A 27,698-nucleotide genomic window follows, 5' to 3' on the forward strand; every position below is an offset into this window, starting at 1 on the left:
TACCAAAAGCTTGGCTAAAAAGTAGAGGGGGTCAAGCTTTTGCGGTGGGTGTTCCCATCCCCTGGAATAGCCCTCCACTGTGTATTTGAGAGGCGCAGTCTAGATATACTTTTAGCTAAAAACATACCTTTTTACTCTGGCCTTTGGTCCCTAGCTGAGTCTGGGTGTCAAATGTCTTTTAAAGTGCTCATATTATGCTTTTTGGATTTTTCCCTTTCCTTCAATGTGTTATATATCTTTTTTGTGCACGTTATAGGTTTACAAAGTGAAAAAGCCCAAAGTCCACCCCAAAGGGACTTACCATCTCCAACAGAAAACACTGTTCACAAACTGCTCCAAACAGCTCTATTGTAGTCCAGCCTTTACTTCAGAGACAAACGTGGGTCACTTTGTAACACACGTTATAATGCTCGCCTAGCTGCTAGCATGGCACGCCCTCATACTCTGCTTCTGACTGGCTAGTAGTCCTTACCTAGGTACTGTCAGGGCACGCCCTCATATTCTGCTCCTGACTGGCTAGTAGTCCTTACCTAGGTACTGTCAGGGCACGCCCTCATACTCTGCTTCTGACTGGCTAGTAGTCCTTACCTAGGTACTGTCAGGGCACGCCCTCATACTCTGCTTCTGACTGGCTAGTAGTCCTTACCTAGGTACTGTCAGGGCACACCCTCATACTCTGCTTCTGACTGGCTAGTAGTCCTTACCTAGGTACTGTCAGGGCACGCCCTCATACTCTGCTTCTGACTGGCTAGTAGTCCTTACCTAGGTACTGTCAGGGCACGCCCTCATACTCTGCTTCTGACTGGCTAGTAGAGATGCCTCACTATGTAGCTAAAACAGAGAGCTCAACACACAGTGGGAAAAGAGGAGCTGCAGCAATGTGTAATACAACAAAAATATGATGTTTTTTTTAAGTTAAACCACGTAAACCTATTCTGACACAATCTCTAAATACAATTATGAACGTGAAAATGAGCATAATATGAGCACTTTCATGTGTTTTGTTGTTTCATGTTATTTGTAACAATGTATTTGACGTGATCATTTTTGTATTTGATATTCTACCTTGTTCAGCAAATTGGTCAACCACAGCGTTTTTAATGCGCTATTGACATTACTGTAATACTTTACTTATTCTGTATAGATTTCAGGTAACTGTGCTATACTATGGCATGTTGTTTTTCTGATTTTCATTTTTTAGTTCATGAAAAAAGATAAGTCGATTAAAACTCATTAACACTCATTGACTGTTTGTTTTTAATTTCTGTGATTAAAGTCATAAATGTAAGAGAAAAAACCTAGATATTCTCTACAATAAAATTAAAATTTAGAACAAAAAAGGGGAATCATTTGAGCGTATCAACCAGAGCTTCTCTCATCTCTGACAGCTTTTAAACAGGGTCAGAGGACACTCATTAAATCTGCCAAATGTAGTTTTTTTTTAAGTAAGGGAGAGATAATCACAGGCCTTTCACAGTACTTCCGAAAGGATCCCACAGAAACCAAAAGATACACTCACTCAGCAGGAAGAAAACTAAAAAAGGCTTCTGGGTAATATGAGGTGCTTCGGTGCCTGTCGGAGGAGAACGTGAGACGGGTCGAAATCAGTTTTTTGAAAGGTTTGAAACAAAAATAGAAAAGCAAACTAGTTCAGGTTCCTGGGTTTTAAAACGGCTAAAGAACCGGAACGTACACAGGTCAGATGTTATGGACAGGTAGGTAGTGTATTAATTTGTATTAACTTGCTTGAGTTTGGTTCTGATCTATTTAGAACTTCATTGTGCTTGATTAATATACTGGATGGACAGTTCAATCTAAGAAATACCTGTATGAACAGTTGTATGACTGTATATTTTTAACAGAAAATGTCCATGGAACGTGATTCACCGTCGTATTTCTGTTTAATCACATTTCAAATTTCAGCGTCAGTACTGTAATTGTGTGGTAAGCTGATCAACGTGCATGTCTTATTGGATGTATAGGAGTTTAAAATGTGGTTTGGCTTGGTCATGTGTCACATGTGTAGTGACCTGGTCACAACAACGTTATATCGTTAATCATTTGAAGTGCTCATATTATGCTTTTTGGCTTGTTCCCTTTCCTTTTATTGTGTTTTATATATATATATATATATATATATATATATATATATATATATATATATATATCTTTTTTTGTGCATGTAATTGGTTTACAAAGTGAAAAAGCTCAAAGTCCACCCCAAAGGGACTTACCGCGCCTGTAAAGTGGCGGAGAGCAGGCGGCAGCAGAAGTGGGCGGTAACTAAAAGCTGCGGTCAAGTCGGACAGCTTACAGCCGTTTCCTGCAGCCTTCAGTCTGAACAGGAAGTCACTGAAACACTCACATCCTGTTAGGTCCGATTCTGATGTATTAAAATGTCATCAGACCCAAATATCAGCTTGTACGCAGTCTCCACTTGATTTCATTATGAAAGAGAAGCTGTTATAATGCTCTATACGCGATCTGTGGCTGATTAATATGGTTAATAACCAACAGGCTGTAGATGATTAGTAATCAGAACAGATTTAGTCTCTCGGACTTCTAAACGGAACTATCAGCCACACGACGTATTCTGTACACAATAAGCCTTTAACGCAGAAAATCATCATTTAAAATCCCTCCAAATCAAAATCAATAAAACGTTTATATAAAACATCATCATTTTGAGTCGATTCTGAACCAATCAGCTGTTAGATCAGCTGAGAGGCCGGCGTTTCCCAGCATGCCCCTGGGTCCGCCTGGGTCTTGCAGTCGGTGAAAAGCAACTGCGCTGCCTGCGTCTCAAACCTGCGGCGGTCTTGATCTCGTGATGTTGTCGTTGCCCACGTGTGCGTGACGTCGGAGCGAGTCGGGATCAAGTCGGACACAAATCTAACCGGCGTGCATCGGGCGGCGATTGCCGGTGATCGATTCTGCGCAGGCCTGGCTCATCTCGAATGCGCCTACTGTTCGCAAACTGCTTGAAACAGCTCTATTGTAGTGCAGCCCTTACTTCCTGGACAAAACGCACGTAATTTTCCGTCACTTTGTAACACACATGCTCGCCTAGCTGCTAGCGTAGCACGCCCTCACACCAAGGTTGTTAGAGCGGAGGGCCGAAGAGTTCAGATAGCTGTATCGCGATGTCCAGGAGTGCAGAATTTAAACGTTACGTCTGAAAGACTAATTTGTTAACATTTAAATAACTCACCGCTCTGAAACGTCTTGCTCCAGTCTAGGTTGCGAAGCTGGTTTGGGTTTTTCTGCCTGTGTTTCGGGATCAGACTCGCGGGTTTGTTTTGGATCACACTAGCACGCATGTCAGGCCCCGCGCTACCCTGCTTCTGACTGGCTAGTAGTCCTTACCTAGCTACTGAGCATGTGTGACTTCCAGCAAAGATGGGATAGAAGTGCAATGCCTAACTCGGTAGCTAAAACCGGAGAGCTCAACACACAGGGTGAAAAGAGGAGCTGCAGCAATGTGCTGTCCGACAAATATATGGTGTATATGTATAATATATGTAAACCTACTCTGGTACAACCTCTAAATAAGATTATGAACCTGAAAATGAGCATAATATATGAGGTCTTTAACCAGCGCTTGGATTAGCGAGCAAGTGTTGGAAAACATAAAAAAAAAAAACAGAGCAGCTTTGTATGAGATCATTTTAAATAACTAGTAATGTTCTGCATTTTTATTATAGCTACACACATTTCTGTTTTTAATAATGGGTAATGAGCTGTCAGAACTTTTTGTGTTGGGATATTTTACGGATTTATTTGTTTAGCTTAAGGTAATGATGGAATAGTAACTCGATCAAGTGATTGTTCGGCAAATGTTTTTGGATTTTGAAGATGTTTTCTGTTATGGGTGTTACGGTTGCATTACTTTATAAGGATTATTTTGTAATTAAAGATGGGTAAAGGTGTGGACTTTTGAAAAGCATTATGCTTCTTCCTACTCACTTTTACGTTTTAATGTTTATTCTTTTGTACGTTGTTGTTTGAAATGAACCATTCATTTTGTTTCTGCATGAACGGATCATTATGCCATAATGACATAATGCATCCTTTGTACTAGGGCTGGGCAATATATCAATATTATATCGATATTGTTATATGACGCTAGATGTTATATATATAATATCGTTAAATAATATCGTTAAATGGTAGGCTTTGTCTTTTCCTGGTTCAAAAGGCTGCATTACAGTAAAGTGATGTCATTTTCTGATCTTACCAGACGTAGGAGCTGTTCTATTATTTTATTTGAATAACTTAGTAATTATAACCACATTATTGATGATTATTAATCCAAAATATTTCTGTAGGAACGGATCAACATGACGTATTTGTAACGTATTGTTTACTGCGTTATTTGTACTGTACAATTTGTGCCAATTTGACTGTGAGTGTGTCTCTCTCTGTGTGTGTGTGCGTGCACGCGTGTGTGTGTGTGTGTTTGTGTGTCGCTCTGCCCTTACAGACATTAAGTGGCGCTCCTGCGGGAAGTCTCTTTTCGCGCCGCAGGCAGTTGGTAATCGATAAACATCCACAGCAGCTGCTGGTGGTGCAGAACGCTGCGAGCTCTCCGGTCACGATGACCTCGCGCCACACGACGCTACACGCTCTGAATGTGTAAAACACCGCCATCATTCATCTGGATGTCTGCACCCATCATGTTTCGAGCAGAAAGTCATCGAGTGCGATGATGTGATTATATTCATAATAAACAGAATGAATTAGATCCAAAATGAAATAAAGCATAATTGTCCTGCATGGCGGAAAACTGCCTTTGGCCCATCACAGGCAGTTCATTAAACCATAAACACTGACAGTATGGACAGGGGCTTAAAGTAAATAGGTTGGGGGCGCGTTAGTGGAACCATATTACAATTTTACAAACTCATCAACTGATCTGGACCAGAGCAAACCAACTATCAGTGTGAAAACGCCCTAAGAGAAGTGAGTGAAATTATTCCAGTAGTGTCTACAGCAAGGGGAGATATGGATACTTTAATTGACGATGTCTCCTTTGGACAGCGGCACGCGTGTTGTTGCTCTTCAACTCGCTCCCTCCGTCTTTCTGTCTTTAAAGATACAGCGGCGTTCTGGTTGCTGGAGTGTTTTTAAAGGTCCCATGGCATGAAAATGTTTTTTTAAGTATTAGGGGACCACTAAGGTCTATATAAAATAGACTTCAGATACAGTATTAGGGGACCATCAAGGTCTATATAAAAGAGACTTCAGATACAGTATTAGGAGACCACTAAGGTCTATATAAAAGAGACTTCAGATACAGTATTAGGGGACCGCTAAGGCCTATATAAAAGAGACTTCAGATACAGTATTAGGGGACCACTAAGGCCTATATAAAAGAGACTTCAGATACAGTATTAGGGGACCACTAAGGTCTATATAAAAGAGACTTCAGATACAGTATTAGGGGACCACTAAGGTCTATGTAAAAGCATTCAAAGAGCACCATGTCATGGGACCTTTAAAGGAGGTGGAAACGATTAGCTCAAGCAAATCATCAACAAAGAGTTATTATGAATGTTATTTTTCCCAGCTGTGCTTTTTCTGCTGTGATGAAACTCTGAATAATAATGTGAGCCTGTCAGTGGCCAAAACTGCACTTTTAGTGGATGTAAAGTGAAGGTGCGCAATTGACCATTAATGTCAAATTGCAGATTGTTTCTCTGCTGCTGGCTTCAGCGTTCTTGCTTAGTACTGAACTAATACAAAAAAATGTTTGTTCCAATCAGTCACATGGGAACATAGAGTTCAGGTTTAAAAATACCAAAGATACCTTTTAATGTTTAAGGGAGAACAGCAATTGGATTCAGATTCTCCTTCTGTACTGTCTTTTATGTATTTGTTATTGCATTTTATGTATTTTAAAGGCATCTAGGGACGGGGGATTGCAAATTTCCTTCGGCTATAAATGCTGCGGTGTGTGGTATAGGTTTATGCTACATACTTGCTACATCCTTGACTTGCCTTAACTAAGGACTCCACTTGACTTGATATAACCTGTGACTTGTGACCGGTGAAACAAGCTACAATGTAAGTTAATAGGACAATTGTCCAGCTTGTATTTACCTTCAAAAAAGTGCTGTTTTTGCCGCTGACAGGTTCGGATTAATATTCTAAGTGTCTGACAACATTATGGAAAGGATTTCGAAAGGAGGTCGACCTTTCTGTTAAAGAGTAAGATCCTTTTTTTAACATAAAAAACATCTTTGAAATCGTGTTCACTAAACCCACCAGACTCCATGTAAATAAACAGTAATTTTACCATCTTAAAATACACTTCATTCATAGTTGACAGAAACAAAATAAAACTTTGAAAAGCCGTTTTGGGTCGACATAGTTTACTGATTTACATGTGAAAATATGTTGGCTCTATACACGCTAAAAGTATTGCTTGTTTAAATGGAGTCTGGTGGGTTTAGAGCTAGCGACTTCAGAGCTGTTTTTGGTTAAACAGAAAGGTCTCAAAGATGTTTTAAAGGTCTATCTCTGAAGGGATCCTTTCCATAATGTTGTCAGACACTTAGAATATTAATCTGAGCCTGTCAGCGGTAAAACGAGCACTTTTGTGAAGGTAAATACAAGCTGGACAATTGCCCTATTAACTTAGATTGTAGCTTGTTTCGCCGCTGCCAACTGCAGCGATCTCGCTTAATACTGGACCAATGTCAGAGATTGTTGTTCCCATCAGTCACGTAGACACAAAAACATAGGAAAATAGGGTCCCAGTTGAAAAAAATGGTAGTTACCCTTTAACTTTTCATTGTACAGCCTGTTTGCTCTCTGGTGTGATGCTCCGATGAACACGTGTGGTATTTAAATTGCAGGTTTACTGAGCCTGGGATAATCATCTGCACCTGCTGCACTACCGTTAAATTCATGTCGATGCTACATTGCCCTGGCCTCCTCACACAGCGTTTCCTGAAGTTTACCTTACCACTGGAATTGTCAGAGTGAAGAGCAGCTGCACACGTTCAGGTATTACAGAAAACGAAGGAGACGGAGACTTACTGGTGTCAGTGGTGTCATACTGGGAGTCCGTCTGCAGCTCGTAGACGTCCACCTCCACCCTCGCCTGGGAGGAGCCCTCCATCAGACTGTTGATGTTCTCCCTCGCCAGAGCCAGCGCCAGACGCTCGCCACGACCACACGCTGACTGGTCATCCAAAATGGCCGCTGGGCGGAGAGAAGGGTTCAGAAATGAAGAATGTGTAAAGAGGAGTTCACTTTACCAACAGACCGGCCATACCTGGGGTTATGAGATTTTAGTTAGAGGACATCTAAGGACAATCAAAGGGAAAGGCTGATGTAAAAGATGTAAAATGACCATAATTGGTGGTGTTTTTTTTAGAAATGTGTCATGTCTTAAGTGTTATTATTTCAGAATAATTACAATCTTCTCTAGGGATGCATCGATCCGACTTTTTCAGTGCCGATTCCAATACCTGGGCGTTGGTATCGGCCAATACCGATGCAATACCAGTGTTTATTTAAGAAGCTGGAGGCCTCAACTTTATGTAAGTGACTGGGATCATTGTATTATGTGGAAGGCAACATCATTACGAGGTGCACCTGAACGAACCATGAAGTCCCGTCGGAGCCCACACTTTCACCTTTTGTTGTTTCTTTACATAACTCACGGGGAAGGCAACATGATGCCACACCAGGAACTTCCAGTTTTCAAACACAAGTATAAAAGCCGTAAACTGCAGATAGCTGTCATTTTCTATAGCTATATTATCCTCTAAAATACTTGATTGTTCATATTTGCGATGTTTTCCATGGTTATTTCAGGGCGGGCAACTATTTTTGTTGTTGTTTGGTGGGAGAAACTTTTCATTCAACACACTTCACACCCATCTCCGCATTAGCATTTTCTTTTGCCCTACAGCTACAAATACTCTGACAGCCAGTGGGCTATTTATATGCATCTCCTCATCCCGAAGATACATTCAGATGGCAGTTGTCCTCAGTTCCTTACACACCTTCTTACGAACACATGCGTTGAACATTTTTCATTGTTTTGATGGTATTTTTGGACAAACAACAGCTGTTCAGGATGCTGCGTTTGGAAGCTAAGAAAACAGAACATTGTTTGACAAATGTATCAGTGTAGAAACTGATGGAAATGTGATGAGACTTGAGATCGTACATTCTGCCTAGACGTTGTGTAAGTGATACACTTATATTTTCACATATGTAAGTCATGATTGCAATTGAATGATTATTTCTACGGTGATTATTTACAGTTGAATAACGATCATTTATCGGTTTAGAACGATACGCATTTCCACTTGTCATGATACACTTAAAGTTGCAATCTCAAAGATCTCCATTTTGTCTTATAATCGGCACTTACGGCGATCAGCGGCAATCGCAGGCGTGTTTTTGGATCTCACTTTCACTTGATTTTCAAGTTTCATCGTATGTAGTCATCGCATTTGCTCGGCCATAGTAACCGTTTACTCTCAAAGCTCGCAGAGACCGCAAAACTGTACGCTGCATTACACACAAGCGAGTTAAAGAGCATGTCAAATTAAGTGTACGCTATATTTAGAATATTTTCACCACTTTATGGCTGTCAAACTGCCAGTTATCTATGTTCTCTTCAAAGCCACGAGACTCCTTTTGAAGAAAAAAAAAAACAGTGTTTACCTCGCACGACATGGGAGTTGCTGCTCTAACCTGCTGCCAAAGTCACGCAATAACACCAACACACTAACCGATCGCGGCAGCAGCATAGACAAGCAACTTCTGTGTCCCCCCCCCGTAAACTTAATCAGGGCTGGTAAAGCGCTGAAAATATTCCAAATCAACAAGTCCTCCAAACCATATACGGCGATATGGGTCATTTGTTCCTACCCAACCCCTTCTCTCTCCAAACTCGTAAAATACGGACATTTGGACAGTGGCTGCCAGCGTCTGAAGCGAAGAAAAAAGCGCCCTTCAGCGTGTGTGTAGAACGTTCCGGGGAGAGCAGCAGCTACACGCCGTTTGAAGATGACGTAGCACTAAGAGTGACGACCTTTTCCTTAACATAACTGCGTAAAAAGGGACACCAATAGTCCCGACCAAGCGCGTTTAGACAAAGCGCGTTATATTACGCTAAAGGACACCTGACCAAGCGTCCATATTTTACAAGATGGGAGTGAGAATCTGTTGTCCTACCCTACAATCACTAACGGGAGCGTATCATAAATTAGTGCCCCTAGCAGTGGCGGAAATATGACCTCATATCTAAACCAGAGAACATCGGTCGCGGTTTTAAACACGTCTTTAACGTTGTTAAAGGGTCGCAGTTTGGTTATGTTTAGGCACCAAAACTACTCGGTTAAGTTTAGAAAAAAGATCGTGGTTTGGGGTAAAATCAGAAGTCACCTCGCTTAAGTTAAGTTGAAAAAACCCTCGCCGTTTACAGGACTTTCACTCCCGAGTGAAAGTCCTGTGTTGTGTTGATTTGGCGCTCTAAAATGTCGTCACCTTACTTCCTGCTTTGCTCTCGTCATAATTTCTACGGCCACTAGAGGACGCCGCTACTATAAATGTAAATATATATATATATATTTTTTTTTTTTTTGCTTGAACAAATGACTTCTGGGAGCGCTTTTTGGGGGAGGACAGTCTCTTCTAAATATAGCATCCACTTAAACATGATATAGATGTCTAAATCACAATTAGCTGCTGCCCCCTTCTACAGAAGTACAATGCTTAGCTTAGCTTAGACCCTCCTCCGCAGCGCTGTGGAGGAAGGCTCTGGCAAAGCGAGTTTGTAATGATCCAGATACAAACTGCCCTCGTCTGCAGATGTAAATGGGACAACAATGACTGAATGTCAGCCAGGTGAAAAACAACCTATACAGAGTGTGAGAAGAGAAAAACATCAGCAGCAGCGAGATGACCCCAAAAATAGATTTAATGTCCTTGGATTTGAACATGGAGCAGAGCGAAGCGTCTGGAGCAGCTGCAGCGTATTGAAAAAAAAAACGACATCGTCATCGTTTCTTTTTCCACCTACTAGAAATGGTAGAGAGGGAGTACCTGGCGGCTGTGTACAGTAGCACCTGGCATGTTTATTTCTGTAGCGCCTCCCTTCTGACTCGCCCGCTTTGCACTTTAAAGGTCCCATGACATGGTGCTCTTTGGATGCTTTTATATACAGCCCCTGACAAAAGTCTTGTCGCTTATCTAAGTTGTAGGAACAACAAATTATAACTTGACTTGTAGTTGATCAATCGGAATCAGAAATGGCATATATGAAAGGCAAAGTCTATTGGATTATGCTTATTATACCAAAATAAAGTCTTGTATCATCCATTGATTTTTATCATTGAATTAGGACAGAAAGGTCAGATATGGCTTGGACAAAAGTCTTGTCGTGTCTTTAAATGATTCAACCAATCACAGATTAGAGCTTCACCTGTGACAAATACTGTAATTAACACATTCCCGGGTGTGTATAAAAAGAACTCCAGCACACCAGACCTTCATGTGAAGTGCAACCTGACCAAAGTGCTCATCAAGAGCCTGAAGACTAAGTCTGCTGCTGAGGTGGCAGACATCTTCAATGTATCCAAACGTCAAGTGGAAAGGATAAGAAAAAGATTTAAAGAAACTGGTGAAGTTCATGATAAGCCCAGGTCAGGCAGACCCCGTAAGACAACTGTTCGAGAGGACAGTTTGTGGCTCCCACAGTCCAGGGCCAGCCCTTTTTCTGGGCTGGCCACCAGAAACTGCTGTATCTATAAGAACAGTTTGTCGAATTCTCTCACGCAGTGGTCTCCATTGCCGAATTAGTGCTCATAAACTAACATTAAACAGAAGACAAAAAAAAAATTTTTGTTGCATTTGCAAAGGCCCACAGCTTGGTGAAAGGATGGACAGTGGAAAAGTGGCAGAAGGTTGATTTTTCTGATGATCCATTGAACTGCATCCCAATTGCCGCAAATACTGCAGAAGACCTGTTGGAACCTGCATGGACCCAAGATTCACCCAGAAAACAGTCAAGTTTGGTGGAGGAAAAATCATGGTTTGGGGTTACATCCAGTATGGGGGTGTGCGAGAGATCTGCAGAGTGGATGGCAACATCAACAGCCTGAAGTATCAACAAATTCTTGCTGCCCATTACATTCCAAACCACAAGAGAGGGCAAATTCTTCAGCAGGATGGCGCTCCTTGTCATACTTCAGCCTCCACATTAAAGTTCCTGAAAGCAAAGAAGGTGCTTCAGGATTGGCCAACCCAATAACTACACATGAACATTATTGAGCATGTCTGGGGTAAGATGAAGGAGGAGGCTTGGAAGATTAAACCAAAGAATCTTGATGAACTCTGGGAGTCCTGCAAGACTGCTTTCTTTGCTATTCCAGATGACTTCATCAATCATTTATTTGAGTAATTGCCGAGACATATGGATGTAGTCCTCCAAGCTCATTTCCTTTTTCCCAAGGCACCATGACTTTACATATGCTCTGATGTTATTGTAGCATGTTTGTGCATTCAAAATAAAATATAATTTCTACCGTACATTACTGTATTTTTGTATGCGACAAGACTTTTGTCCAAGCCAAATCTGACATTTCTGTCCTAATTCAATTATAAAACTCAATGAATGATACAATACTTTATTTTTTGGTATAAAATGCATAATCCAGAAGCCTTTGCCTTTCATAAGCCATTTCTGATTCTGATTTCTGAAGTTATTATTTGTTGTTCCTACAACTTAGATAAGCGACAAGACTTTTGTCAGGCACTATAGTGGTCCCCTAATACTGTATCTGAAGTCTCTTTTATATAGGCCTTAGTGGTCCCCTAATACTGTATCTGAAGTCTCTTTTATATAGGCCTTAGTGGTCCCCTAATACTGTATCTGAAGTCTCTTTTATATAGGCCTTAGTGGTCCCCTAATACTGTATCTGAAGTCTCTTTTATATAGGCCTTAGTGGTCCCCTAATACTGTATCTGAAGACTCTTTTATATAGGCCTCAGTGGTCCCTTAATACTGTATCTGAAGTCTCTTTTATATAGACCTTAGTGGTCCCCTAATACTGTATCTGAAGTCTCTTTTATATAGACCTTAGTGGTCCCCTAATACTGTATCTGAAGTCTCTTTTATATAGGCCTCAGTGGTCCCCTAATACTGTATCTGAAGTCTCGTTTATATAGACCTTAGTGGTCCCCTAATACTGTATCTGAAGTCTCTTTTATATAGGCCTTAGTGGTCCCCTAATACTGTATCTGAAGTCTCTTTTATATAGACCTCAGTGGTCCCCTAATACTGTATCTGAAGTCTCTTTATATAGGCCTTAGTGGTCCCTAATACTGTATCTGAAGTCTCTTTATATAGACCTCAGTGGTCCCTAAAACTGTATCTGAAGTCTCTTTTATATAGACCAGTGGTCCCCTAATACTGTATCTGAAGTCTCTTTTATATAGACCTTAGTGGTCCCCTAATACTGTATCTGAAGTCTCTTTTATATAGACCTTAGTGGTCCCCTAATACTGTATCTGAAGTCTCGTTTATATAGACCTCAGTGGTCCCCTAATACTGTATCTGAAGTCTCTTTTATATAGACCTCAGTGGTCCCCTAATACTGTATCTGAAGTCTCTTTTATATAGACCTCAGTGGTCCCTTAATACTGTATCTGAAGTCTCTTTCCCGAAATTCAGCCTTGGTGCAGACCAACTGCCACTTTGCTCGTTTGAAAGCTATGATGTCTCTCTCTCTCTCACGGGTGGGCCAAATTCTCTGGGTGGGCAAAGCAGAGAAAGGGGAGGTAACCTTGCTCCTTATGACCTCATAACGAGAAGATTCCTGATTGGCCCATCTGAGCTTTCATTTTCTCAAAGGCAGAGCAGGATACCCAGGGCTCGGTTTACACCTATCGCCATTTCTAGCCACTGGGGGACCATAGGCAGGCTGGGGGGAACGCATCTTAATGTTAAAAAAAAACTCACAAAGTGAAATTTTCATACCATGGGACCTTTTAAGGGCGCTGGGAAAAAAAATGCGGCCCTGTTATCGGAGAGGGGGCTGAATGCAACGGAAAAGAACGCTCGCAGAGAGCAGGTAGCAGATTGGAGACACGAGGAGAGGGCAATCGGCTTGTCTATGGAAACGTGTATCCAGAGGGAAGATCACATTTTAATACCAGGATGTAAATAATGTCTGCTGCTGCAAACTGACCTGAGTACCAGATGAGATTTTTTTCTCCTGTTTAAACACAGACGAAAGAGAGACAGGAAAAAAACAAAAAAAACTTTCAGGCCCAGGACTTGATTACGAGCTTTAAGATGGATTTTCTTTTTTGCAGCGTTAACTCATCCTTCCTTATTTCCTTGTTTCAGTGGACACTGAGCTGTAAGGCTGCAGAGCAAAGACCCCCGCACAACGAGACTGGAAATCAAAGTGAACATGCTGCTCAGGCTCAGTAACAAGCAGAAAGGCAGCTATCGCCGATGCCGCTGCCACTGGGGTTTCTTCTGGATTTGATTTGTGTGTCCTAAATAATTAACGCCCCTCGAGGCGAACTAAGAGGCGATTTATCGTGTCCTTCCTCAAAAGGACTGTTGTGGGTTCCTGCACTTTAAAGGTCCCATGGCATGAACATTTCACTTTATGATTTTTAACATTAATATGAGTTCCCCCAGCCTGCCTATGGTCCCCCAGTGGCTAGAAATGGTGATAGGTGTAAACCGAGCCCTGGGTATCCTGCTCTGCCTTTGAGAAAATGAAAGCTCAGATGGGCCGATCTGGAATCTTCTCCTTATGAGGTCATAAAAGGAAAGGTTACCTTCCCTTTCTCTGCTTTGCCCGCCCAGAGAATTTGGCCCACCCATGAGAGAGAGACATCATGGCTTTCAAACGAGCAAAGTGGCAGTTGGTCAAGGCCACACCCCCACCCTCCACCTTGCCCCCCTCTCCTCCTCAATAGCTACAGACACAGAAATGGCCCATCCTAAGGAAAGCTCATTGTGGGACTGGCTCTAGTGGCTGTAATTCTGCACCAAGGCTGAATTTCGGGAAAGAGACTTCAGATACAGTATTAGGGGACCACTAAGGTCTGTATGAAAGAGACTTCAGATACAGTATTAGGGGACCACTAAGGTCTTGCAGAGACGGAGAGCGTAAGTATATGTTAGGAGATAATATCGCCCCTGACAGTCGTATCCCTGAGATAAAGCAGCATATTGGGGACTTAGGCTCATCTGTTCAGCCGAGTCTCAGGAGCTTAGGTGTGGTTTTTGATTCAGCTATGTCGTTGGATCACCACTCTTGGAACGGTTTCTTCCAACTGAGAAATATTTCTAAGTTACGAACACTTGTGACTAAGGATGAATTAGAGATGATCGTTCATGCTTTCATTTCTTTACGTTTAGATTACTGTAACAGTCTTTTTACCTGTCTGAGTAAGAATCAGCTTTATCGTCTCCAGACTGTTCAGAACTCTGCTGCAAGGCTTTTTAATGCACGCTGACAAAAGAGCACACATCGCACCTGTTTTAGCAGCACTTCACTGGTTACCAGTCCAGTATAGAATTCAATTTAAAATCCTGGTCATTACTTTGAGAGTCTTGCACGGTCAAGTTCTTTCCTACTTCTCTGATTTGATACAGCTACATACCCCCAGCCCGTAGTCTGAGATCATTAGGTCAGAGGCTATTAGTGGTTCCCCGCGCTCAGTTTAGAACTAGAGGTGATCGGTCATTCCAAGCAGTGGCTCCTAGGCTGCGGAATGACAGCCTCTCTCGCTATGTTGTGTGGATTCTGTCGAATCTTTTAAAAAGCAGCTGAAGACTCTGCTGTTCAAGCAGGCTTTTACTTAGTCGAGGGGTTTTTATGGTTGGTTGTTATGTTTTCTATTTGTATTTCAGTTTTCTTGTATTGTGACTTCTTGTGTTGTATTGCATTTTATTGTGAAGCACTTTGTGATTTTTATATATATACACAAATAAACTTTACTTACTTACTTAATATAGGCACAGGCTAATTATTGCTAACTAAAATGCTAGTTAACATTAGTAATTAAACTTAAAACAGCTAACAGCTAAAACAGCCTGCGAGCTTCTCCTGTACTATACCGTAATTCCTCTACTATGTGACAGTAAGTCTCGTGGTTATGACACAATCGTTAGCCTATTTTTTACAAAACGTCTGCTACGGGGCCATAACGTGAGATACAAGGTAATGGAGCCTTTTATACATTGTCGTGTTTCTTTAGAAATAAACAAGGACAAATAGTTTAAACGCGCTCAATGTGTGTGTGCTGTGGTGCGTGTTGGCAACATTGTGGTCACATGCACAAGGAACATGACAACATGAAATGACAACATGAAGTGTGTGTGTGCGTGCATGTGTTTGTGTGTGTGTGTGTGTGTGTGTGTGTGTTGTGTGTTGATTTACGTGTGTGTGTGTACGTGTCTGTTTGTGTGGGTGTGTGTGTGTGCGTGTATGCATGTGTGTGCGAACATTGTTGGTCACGCACAAATGGCAATGCAGTCATGGTGCAGTGTCCCTTGAAAAGGAGCTTTGCATTTGATTGGCTACACAAGCACAGGAAAGTTGTGGAGTGTGTGTATGAGATTTTATCTCCTGGATGAAAATTATACTCTTCCACTTCCTATGCGGTCATTTTTACCGTAAACAAAAGAAGTGTGACTAATTGAATAAATCACTCAAAATTCAAAGAAAGTAGTCACGATGAATGTTATATGTTGAAATGCCTTTGTGAAGGAATAAGGTCATAAGGTCTCAGGCAATCTGATGAAAAATGCCATATTTATGGTACAGGGATGTGAAATCAGTCATTTTGACCGAACAGTGTTATGCTGATTGAGGAATTTAAAACTGCTTGCCAGAGAGAGTCACCCCTATTTGAATGAGCAGAAACGTAAAGTTGTCTGATGCGCAGCTCTGGCTGATGAATATTTCTCACTCAACAAATCCGTGTTTGGTGAGAGACTTGTTGCAAAAAATCGGGTTGACGCAACGGTTTAGAAAGGTTTAAGTGTTCCTGGTCCCATCTAAAAATCTGTGTAGTAGTACAGTGGAAGCCTAGGGAGGTTGGGGATCTAAGGAGAGATGGTAGTAAAGAATTTAATAAGAGCATCTTAGGCACTGGTGTGTCAGAATCAACAGTCTGAGCTTGACCTTTTTTGCATTTCTTATGGATTAGCTTAACTGGGAATGGTGAAAAGGTTTCAGTAGCTATTCTGAGGGACACAGCGGCGCCCAGTCGTTCATTTTGAGTGCTCGTTTTCTCTCTGATGAGTCTGCTGTGCATTCTGATGTCCTTGCGGTGGCGTGCAGTTTCTTGGGGTGGCCTATGCATACTGTGTAACCGATCTGGTGCGGGGTCCATTGACTGTGGGGTTCGCCCGTTTTCAAAATGATTTGGCCGGGGTTAGGTGCTGGTTAAGCCTGAAGTGACCACCGTCTATGTTATCGGAGTCTACATCTGGCTCGAAATGATCCCGGTGTGTTTCTGCGGTGCTGTAACCTGTGCCATGTCAATGCCTCAGTTAGGTATGAAGACGGTATTAATTTCTTTTTTTTGGAGTTGGACCTATTGTTCACCTCCCCGCTTCTCCTGTTGGCTGTCATCTGCTGGGAGATTGTGGTGAAGCAGTGAGTGAGCATTGGTGATGTGCACTGCCTGTGGCCGTGAACAGCTGGGGTGAGCCTTTGACGGGTTATCTGGCTGTGTTGGTCCTCTTCCGTAGCAAGTCAGGTAATACATTTCTGTTAACTGTCATCTGTTACACAATTTTTTGGAGGCTGGCTTACCCCCATGGTCGCCATGCTCTGAAAGCCACGCCCACCGGAGGAGGAATCAATTCTCCGCTCTCCGTTGACTTGCAATGCAGCAAGCCATAGTTGTTCTCTCCCTCCGGTGGGGGGCGGGACTTAAATGCACACTGTGGAGAATGTGGGGCTAGTGGGACTTTGGCTCCATCCAAAGTTGACAAAATCCTCAGACCAGCACAGAAAGGAGAGTTTAGAACAACAATGATATTGTGGGAAGTGTGTGTGGGGGGGGGGGGGTGATGCTTGTTAGATCCCAAACAGATAGAGAGGTAGAGCTCAGTCACTTCCCAGAATGCCCTCTGAGGAAAAGAGAGAGGGAGGATGAAGATGAGAGGGGAGATAAAGAGTCTCAGCAGTGTTTAGACACTATCTCCATTTAAACCATATCTGGTTCTCAGGGTCACTGCTGCGACCACACACAGACAGACACACACACGCACAAACACACACACACACACAGGCTAACAATGCTGGAAAGACACACGCACGCACACACGCATGCACGCGTGCGCGAGCACACACACACAACACACACACACACAGGCTAACAATGCTGGAAAATGTGGTGCAGGTGCTTCTTAAACAATTCTTTAACCCTTTGAATGAATCTCTCTGAATAGGATTTCCCTGAAGGTGTTCGTGAGGCCCCTATTTGTTGCAGTTTGTGATTAACTCGTGTCATTCCTCTCTTTGTGTGTGTGTGTGCGCGTGTGTGTGTGAATGTTCCTCATGACAGCCCTGTTTACCAACTCTGAGCCATGAGAACAAGCTCCGCTCAAATTTAATATCAAATGATGCTGTTTCAACTTCACTTTTCAACCCCGAGGATGGAAGCGCCTTCTGCTCCCGTTTCCCTGCCCGCCGGTGCAGAAACGTCATCTTGTATTCATGTAAAGAGGTTGTAGAGCGAGTCGGGCTGCCGCTGTGCGTTTTGTTCTGGATTCAACCTGAGACGCGACGACAAAAACTCTTTTTATCGAAGCAAAGGGAGCACTGCAGACCGGAGGCGGTGTGTAACTTTAGAAAGAAATGGACAGACAGGTTCTTCTTGTCACTTCCCACATCTGAGCTTCGTGCATTTGATATTCTTTGATACGAGATGTGGTAGTCTGGACTCTGGGGGGAGGAGGGCAGGGAGGTCGACAGATTTGACGAGACAAGACCAAACGGAGACTGAAAACAACACATCGCTCCGTAGGCCGGGGGGCGGGGGGGGAACAATCACAGCACTGGTGTGTTTTCACAGGCAAACAAGACGCCTCCACGGACACATCGACCAGTGTGTACAAGTGTGCGTCCATGTTTTGGAAGGGCGTATTGATTTATCTCGGAGCGGGCCACCCTGACGACTTGGTTCGAGGGGAGAGCTGCGATGTGGGGAGAGCTGCGATGTGGAGATAGCAGGTTAAACAAAGATGAGACCAGCGGTGGAAGATGTTTTCAGATTCTTTACTTGAAGTAAAAGTACTAATACCACAATGTGAAAGTAGGCTGTTACAAGTAAAAGTCCTGCATTGAAAATGTGACTTAAACGGATAGGCCACCGTTTGTTGAAATAGGGCTCATCACGGTCCCCTAGCTGTAGATAGGCGGGCCAACGCATTTTTTGTGCATGCATTGTTTTAGTCCGGTGCAACACTGTCAGCGCTGCCGCTAGTTAGCTTAGCGTAGTGAATGGAATCCTATGTTGCCGGTTAGCATGTTGTGAGTAAAAGTGAGCCAACAAAAGACAAAAAAACAACCTAATTACTTGCACTGAGACAAAAAATGCATTGGCCCACCTATCTACAGCCAGGGTAGACCATGATAAGAACTATTTCAACAAACGGTGGCGTATTCCTTTAAGTAAAAGTAGCATATTGTAAAGTATCGTCGGGAAAATGGACTTAAACGTATTAAAAGTAAAAGTACTCAACGCAGAAAAAAAAACCTCGCATTTTAGAAACGAAAAAAGGGTTGAAAGCCTTAAAAAAAAATTTTTTTTAAAAAAGCTTCAAAAGTGTCAAAACAAATTCTGTATTTAATTGTTTAATGGTCTACTCATTTCAGCTGGACTCGTAGGCTGTTATATTGTTGGCTACTTTAATTTATAATAAAACATTAGATTTTACAAACTACATTAATTTGTACTACGCTTAAAGTACAATTCCGGCGCAAAATGAACCTAGGGTTTAATAACACATGTGTACCGAGTCGACCGTTCTCTGGGATCTGGGATTCTCTGTTTAATAAACTGTCTGTACACTTACCATGTTACAAAGTTCTCATTGCTTCGGTTTACATGTAGGGACCCTCATTATGCTACCGCTGAAGTGTGGTGCTATTTTGAGCCTTGTTAGTGGTGTAGAAATAGTAAATTACCAAGTGCCCCGAAAGCTAGCGTTAGCAGCTAACCACCGGTTCTTTCGGGGAATGATCGTAAAGATTTAAAAAGAATATGTTGACGGCGTTTCCTGTCTAGCTGGAACGTTTTGGGACCGATTGGTGGCATGATTGGTGTGGACGAAGTACACACGGCGTTAGACTGGTATGAGCAAATACTGTTTAACCGTGTATCAGCTAATTTAACCCTCCTGTTGTCCTCGGGTCAAATTTGACCCATTTTGAAAAAGTTTCTATGTTAGAAATTTTTTTTTTTTTCAACCAAATTGTCAAAAGGAATAACATGGATGGTTTCATACAACCATTACTCCTCACAAGTAAAATAAATCAGTTCAGCACTTTCATTGAATTTGGGTGTTTTACTCAATTTTATAGCATTTGAAGTAAAAAAATATTAATAATAATTGATGAAATAACGCTGAAAAAAAGTGAGAAAAATGTTGGAATAAAGCTTCAAAAAAACGTCCGGGAAAAGTGACAAAAAAATCCAAAATGTAAATTTGAAATTTTGACCCAGGTTCGACGGGAAGACAACACAAGGGTTTAATAGCTCACGTTACATGTATTGTGTCAACAGTTAACTTCATTTAATATTGTATGGGGCGTTTTCTTTTGCGGAGTGCAAATGTTCCACCAAAACAAGTTCCTTCCAGAGACTATTTTGCAGAGTCACCGTCGCTGCATCCAGAGCTTGGCGCCGCCCCAAGACGATTGTAATTGGTTTAAAGAAATGCAAACAACCCAGAGCGGGTGTTTTTCCCCCTCCTATCCCAGAATGCATCCGTGGTGTAGCCAGACCTATCTCCACAGCGCTGTGCAGGTCTGGCAATGAGATACCTTGTGATTTGTGACCTGGCTATAGCACCCTCTATGTGCCTGCTCTGTTGGTTTTCCCGCCCTCACATTGTCTGCCCTGATTGGTTAGTTCAATCACATGTCAGATGCTGACATATTCCCAGATAGTAATCAGAGACAAAGTCTGCAGTTGAAGTTTGAGAGTGATTTAGCAGAGGTACTTTGTTAAAGTCGAGGGTGCGTTTGTAAAAAGTTGGTTTGCTTTTCTCAAACGGAAAAAATCCTTCAGATTAAAGCTCCGGGCCGACGAAAAGGGTTTGTTTACTTCTATTTTCTCTGGCGGGTCGTTTCTCTCTGCTTCCATTCTGATTGTTCTCTTCTCTTCCCATCACTATTTTTTACCTTATTTTTTTCAAATGCATTTATTCCTTGCAGCTTTAAGAGACTCAGAGGTCGGATAAAGGGGAACAAAGTTTCTTCCACTAAACGTATTACTTCATTTATATTCAGTTTGGGTTTTCCCCCTAAAATGAAGACATTTGCCTTTTCAATGAAAAAAACGACATCTTCACTTACAAAATGAGTTACCCCCAGAATTTGAAAAATGTACTTTGAAGTAATTTTTAAAGGATTAATGTCACCGCTGTTCTGCGGTGACAAACTACCTTTTACACACCGGCTCTTCTGTAGTTCAGAGGCATTTACTGACGAACAGAAGCTAATGACTCCTTCAGAATGACTGATATACTGAAATAATTCATGGTTTTTTTTTTAGCAGCGGCTGAAGGACACCGATGCTGCTGAATTGTTAAACTCCTTCACTACAATATTTATGCACTTGATTTTTATTCCTGCCGGAGCAGAAGGTATCTGCATGCTGATTTTACCTGAGGGTCGACACAAGAACGCGAACGGCTGTGCAAAGCAATCCGATCCTCTGACCACAATGTGCTCTGTGGTACCTGTAACCACACCCAACAGTGATGTCACCGGGTCACGGAGTACACCTGTATTGGTGTGTGCATTTGTGGTTTTAGAGGAGGTGACACAACGCAACCGAAAGTTCTCTATAACTAAAGAAAGTGCATTCCGTGAAGCGCCAATGGTATTAAACGGTACAAACTTGCTGTCTCCTAAATGGCCGCGGCCTCGTTTGAAAATGTTGTGAACGTCCTGCGGATGGATGAAAAGTTCATATTTCATTTTGCTAATATGTGACTTAACACAGCTAAAAGACTTATTTAGCGTCACAAACGTTAGTTTTTTTAGGGCGTTGGTGAACGTTAGTTGACGTTGGCTTATCCGTGTTGCCAGATGTCGCGAGAGTTTGTTTCCAGCGTCGGTTGAACTTTACAGTTGTGAAAAGTAAGAAAAAATAATAATAATCTGGAGTGAGGTAAAAGAAGTGATCTTACAGGACCTCTGTAGCCCGCTGCTCATCTCTGCTCCAGGCTACATCAGCTGCACATCACATGTTTTATCACGATACGATATGATATCGATACACCATTTACTGATATCACAATACACAAACACAATATGATTTTGATACAATGCAGGGGCCTGCGAGCGATACGAGACATCACTGCAGCCAAACGTCACAAACAGAAATGTGAAAAGAGCCATTTGTGGTTTCGAGAGGGAGTTACATGGTGCAATGTATGTATGTATAAATCTAAACAGTACTTCTTTGCAGTCAGTAGCTGAATCGTAACTTCTCTTATTTGATAGCTTCTTGCTCCTCGCTTGAACCGGAAGTCGTTCTGGTCTAGGGGCGCCGCCATTAACGGTGCATCCAGCTCTCACAATACATCCACGAACACATCACAATCCCTGACTGAACTGTGAGTGGTCCAGTTGCGTTGTGGGTAATGCAGGCGGCATGTTTTGACAAGGAAGAAGAATGTGTGGAATAAAGATGACGATCTCTATGGTTCTTCTGCTGATCCGACAATGTTAGAGGAGTGTAATGCTCCATCTGTGGAGGCAAAGCAAGTAAGCATTCAGCTCAAAGCACCACTACAGGCCTCACAGAGCCGCTGTAGATTCTCATCTTGTTGGAACGGAGTTGAATTAAATTTATCTTCCTTCCGAAACAAACCAAAGGGTTAGGGATAGGGGTTAGGGTTAGGGTCAACGGCAAACATTTCATCTTTGTGTAAATCCACACTGTTTGAATCAACCGTCTGCTGTTTTCTCTTCTTCAGCCACATATTGGCTCCTGTTTTTTTCTCTTGTGGCATCAGCATCCCTAAACACTAAATGCGAGCTGGTGTGGCGGCTTGGCCGGAGACCTGCGACAATAACACAGAGTAATTACAGTCGCCATCTCTGATCTCATCTGGGTCACTTCTCAGCGTGACGGCGATTAGTCTAAATGTCAGACATATGATTGATAATTACAGCTGGGTCATTTCTGATTCGTGATTTGATTGCTGGTCATGTGAAGTGTTGGTTATAATTGCCTTTTTCTTGGAGGGTTTGCTTGAGAATGAGATTGTGTCAAGGTAGTGAAACGCTTCAGCCGTCTGGAGACACATTTTGTGCATGTGTCCTTGTAAATATCTAAATATGCACGGTTCACCGGCACACACAGGTTTGCATATTTGTTAGAAGAATTCTTTTTATCAAAACCTTGTTTAGGTAGACAGGTTTGTTCCTATGTTAGGTAAATTGTTGGGTATCATTGTTTATCAGGCAAGCCGGTGCAGGAGAGGGTGAAATACATGATAATACATTCCTGGACAATGGATCCAAACCTCAGAGATACCAACTTCGGGCTATCTATCCATCAGCTGCATTGACACAAAAGGACGCCATCAGTCTGTACGAAGCGTCTAGATGAAATTCCATCTTCAGACCAAGTGAGGCTCCTCGACTCATCAACAGCAGTTCTTTCTTGTGATCCATCATGTGGTTGAACAGAGGCTCACCGAGTAAACGCTCACTTGTCGCAGAGTACAAACTCCAGGTGATGGTTGGTTACGTCAAAGACAGCTTTTGAAAGTACAAATGTTCCACCAAAACAAGTTCCTTCCCGAGGCTATTTTGCAGAGGCACCATTATTGCATCCGGCACTTATCGCCGCCTAGGATGATTGTGATTGGTTTAGAGAAATGCCAATAAACCAGAGCATGTTTTTCTCCCATCCCGGAATGCTGTGTGGACTAGCCAGACCCTCCTCCGCAGCGCTGTGGAGGAAGGTCTGGCGATGCGAGACTGGGATATGCGTGTGTCCTCGTGATTGCCCGATGTTCCGTGTCCTGTCGCAGCAGCAGGTAAATGTGCCCTGCAGTATCCACCGCAGGACAAAACGTACCAGCATTTTGACTTCTGGCAGTTTCCCCGAGCCCTTGATTGACAAAAACTCTTCATCAGTCCTTTTTACTTCTCAGCTACTGAATGGTACAACTTGAAAATGTGTCCATAGCTGAGTGTGTTGGAGTGGAACTAAAGTGCATTTTCCATCACCTGAAGACAGCTGAAAGAAAACATCCATGCTCCTGATTTGAGATAGTCTAAATGTTTTGCAAAAAGAATAGATTACATCAATAGATTCCTATCTCAATTTTCCTATTTACATTTTTTTTTCCTACTTCATTTATATAGCTCCTTTCATGCACAAAAATAAATGCAGGGCAAGGTGCTTTACAATTTAACCGCAAAAAGCAACAAACAATAAAGAAAGACAAGTTGAAAACACATATACATATACACAAGGATGAAGGGAGAAAGTGAAAGCTGTTAGTTATAGGCTATTTTAAAAAGATATGTTTTGAGTGGTCGTTTAAAACTGTCCACTGAGTCAGCAAGTGTAGCAGGCTATATAAAGACAAAATGTTCCATATTTTTCGGGCGTAGTGGCTAAAAGTAGCATCACCAAAGGGTTTTTGTGGCAACCTTGGTAACAGTTTAAAGGGCAGCTGTGGAGGATCATGAAACAATAGCAAGTCTGTGATATACAGTAGAAGGGGGCGAGGACATTTAGTGCCTTAAACACTAAGAGACAGACTTTAACATTGACAACCTAAAACATACAGGATGAGTTTAATGAGTCAAATTAACAAACTTCCTGTCAAATGTCTACTCGAGTTAGTAAATGTATTCTTCAACCGATTGGATTACATATCAGTACAAAACTGCCTTGAGAAAGCAATAGATTCAAGAGGCGTATTAAGAACAAATTGCTTCCCCAAATTCTCCCCAGAGCACCAACTGTGGATTAATCCACCACCGAAAATAGTCCCTTTAAAAAAAAAAATAAAAAAATGTTTAAGAACTAGCTGTTTTTAGGAAATTACTTTTTTCTTTACAAAAAAATTTAACTAAATACACACAAAGAGACAAAATATATATTTGTGAGGTGATTTTAAATATAAAGGCTACGTCTTCAGTAGGAAGCAATGGGAAAAGCAACAGACAGGAAGACAGACAGTATTCAAGACAGAATAACATTATTTGTTTGGGTCTTTTTATGGGATTTCTTGACAATAAGAAACATATAAAACCAGCCTTTTCCTTTAATTTGGGTGTGGAATGTTTCAATTTTTATTACTTAATATTTTTCCCTTGTGAGAGTCTTCCTTCTCCATAATATAATTTGCGAAAGTGAGACTTTTCTTATTTTCACTGTAACTCCACCTATCAGAAATGAAAGAAATTAAGACTGAAATATAAGTGTGTGTGTGTGTGTGTGTGTGTGTGTGTGTGTGTGTGTGTGTGTGTGTGTGTGTGTGTGTAGAGCAATCAGCTGCCATTAATGGAAGAGTAAAAGGTGAGCCATTACACATCGCCAGGTGACCTGGTTGCCATGGTAGCTTGCACGTAAGTGTCCACAGGTTTTTCCTCCAAGCCCCGCGTGATTAAAAGCAACATGGATTTGAATACGGGGCCAACAGGGCTGAGAGATGAACCGGGAAAAAAAAAAAAAACGTATCTGCTGCAAGGAGTGGGCTGAACTTTTACTTCCCAACGTTAAGTCTCTGCTATTGTTGGAGTTAATCTTCCTCTGCGGGTCGTGATGGGGACACAAGTAAGAGGTGCCGATAGCAGAGCTATCCGTTAATAACGGAGGGGAAGTCACGCAGACGCTCGGTGATCCAGTTTCTGCCGAGTCTATTTGCGCTTACAAACGATCCAAACTGGGATGAAAACAAAATGAGCAGGCAAGAAGAAGAAGAAATGGAAACACAGAGCGAGCGGCGGAGACAAAGGGAAGCCTCGAGGGGCTCGTAAAAAGACAAACAAAGCAAAGAGAGATAGTGTGAGAGGAATCAAGATGGCAAACAGAGACATGGGTGGGTGTTGAGGAGGAAAAAAAAACTAAAAAGGAAACACAGGAAGAGAGCGATACAAAAACAACAAAACAGAGGAGTAACGAGTGAAGGAAAAAGAATAAAAGTGATGCGGAGGAAGTGTGTCTTTTTATTTGTTAACAAGCTCCAACAGGAGAGAAAGAGGAGGATACATACAAAGAATGTGTGTGTTCATTCATAGAGGCAGTAGTATTCGTGGGTAAATAATGACACTTTCTAGAAAGAGCTTTGGCGTAAGGGCCTCATGTATCCAATTAACTTTCTCCTTTGCATCCGAGAACTTATTTACCAAGTTCAAACTCGCCAACCATAGCCAATTCCCCCACAGTGATTGGCCAGCTGTATTTAGGTGAGACACTAGGCGGGGTTTAACACTAGAAAGGCCATGACGGTCATTTTGACCGTTTGGAAATTTATATATGTAATAACTTTGCTGAATACAAAAAATACAATCCTGCAGCTGCCTGACTTTTCCTTAAAGAGTCTGTATTTTAATTTAAACTTGTTTTTATATACATTACACAAAAGGCAAAGAAAATACAGTCACTTTTACCTATTTCGGCCATTCACGGCAGCAGACACAAAAACGGAGGCAGTGCAAGGTTAGGTTATAGCTAAATGTTCAAATAAGATACTTTTAATTGTTATTTTGCTGTTATTAGTTAAGTTGAATGAATTTCCACACCATATTTTTAGGGATATGAATTTATGAAATAATTACGGTTTACTATGCCATGATATGAATTATTGAAACACGTATTACTACTCAAATGTATAATTAAACTCGTTAAAATGTACATTTCGCTGTTATTACGTTTTTCTAAAGATATCCTATCACAATACATAATACAATATCGCAATAGGTATTTATCATGAGAGATTATAGAGTTTGGAATCTGGCGGTCAAAATGACCGCTCACGGCAGTTCTAGTAGTTATGGAATTCCAGCACTTCTAGTGTTAAACTTCTCTCTTGGACTTCTTCTGTCATTTTTGGTGTTAACAATAAAGTGCAGTGCTATTAATGTTTTTTTTTTTAAGGAAAAACTGTGAAAGAGTGTTATGTCATCCCATTTGTATGATTACTGTGTATCATTCCTCTGTATGATGAGTCACAAGTAAGTCTCAAGTCCTGGCTATGATGTCCAAATCAAGTTCCAAGTCAAGACCAGTGAGTTCCAATCAAGTTCCAGGTCAAGACTAACGAGTCACAATCAAGCTATAAGTCCTGACCAACAAGTCAGAATCAAGTTCCAAATCCAGACCAACAACTCTGAATCAAGTTCCAAGTCCAGACCAACAAGTCTGAATCAAGTTCCAAGTCCAGACCAACAAATCTGAATCAAGTTCTAAGTCCAGACCAACAAGTCTGAATCAAGTTCCAAGTCCAGACCAATGATTTCAAATCAAGTTCCAAGTCAAGGCTATTAAGTACCAATCAAGTTCCAAATCAAGACTAACGAGTCCCAATCAAGTTCTAAGTCCAGACCAGTAAGGTCCAATCAAGTTCCAGGTCAAGACCAATAAGTCCCAAATTAAGTTCTAGATCTGGACCAACCAGTCTGAATCAAGACCCAAGTCCAGACCGATGAGTTCCAATCAAGTTTTCATTCCAGACCGGAATTAATTTTCTTTTGAATTTAATATTTGGCTTTTGAATTTCAATTTAACATTGGCTTTTAATTTTCATTTAATATTTGGCTTTTGAATTTCAATTTAACATTGGCTTTTAATTTTCATTTAATATTTGGCATTTCAATTTCCATTTAACATTGCCTTTTCGTTTGGACTTGACACATGTCAATGTAAATGAGGAGGCGTGGCCCAAAGGCTGGTGGGAGGGTCTGAAACGAAAGGGGTGCAGAGGCACCTTTTGAACAGCAAGGGGAGCTTACTGCTGGGGAGCATCTGTCTGCAGCTTCAGGCTTGATGGCCTCTTATTTCACATGATAGCAAATGATGATGTAGGCTAAACACAAACAACATTTCATGCAACAACCGTGAAGTTTTCATGTAGTTACTATAATTGGGCCCGTGTTAGTGAGGACTAGATTAGGACTGTATTTAAAGCTGATTCTGGTTCCCAACTTCGCCCCAGGTGTGTCTGTTTAAAACACGGACTCAGACAACTTTTCTCTTTTGATGTTTTATTTAATTAAGCAACAGTAGAAACATGGGTGTGGGTAGCTCTGCGATGTGTGTTTGTGTGTGGTCAGATTTCGAGGACGCACACACACACACAATCTCAACCGGATAGTCATCGTCCGAACTGCGACCTCTCCTTTTTCTTTCTCTCATTCTTTTCTCTGGGTGGTGCGCGCGGTGTGAGTTGCGTGTCCACGCTATTCTCCAACTTGTAGGCTACTCAC

The 27,698-nt window shown here is 41.8% G+C and overlaps 1 protein-coding gene across 4 annotated transcripts in view; it reads right to left on the reverse strand.

The window, feature by feature from the left end:
• LOC120571680 (glutamate receptor ionotropic, kainate 5-like) overlaps positions 1–27,698 on the reverse strand; it is a 309,529-nt gene that overhangs the window by 121,070 nt on the left and 160,761 nt on the right. For all 4 annotated transcript variants that reach the window (XM_039820748.1, XM_039820746.1, XM_039820745.1 and 1 more), the window contains one exon: positions 7,045–7,209. In XM_039820748.1, coding sequence (XP_039676682.1) covers positions 7,045–7,209 — 165 coding nt within the window. The remainder of the gene's footprint in view (positions 1–7,044; positions 7,210–27,698) is intronic.

Source organism: Perca fluviatilis, chromosome 13 (assembly GCF_010015445.1).
Source record: "Perca fluviatilis chromosome 13, GENO_Pfluv_1.0, whole genome shotgun sequence".
Classification (NCBI taxonomy): Eukaryota; Metazoa; Chordata; class Actinopteri; order Perciformes; family Percidae; genus Perca; species Perca fluviatilis.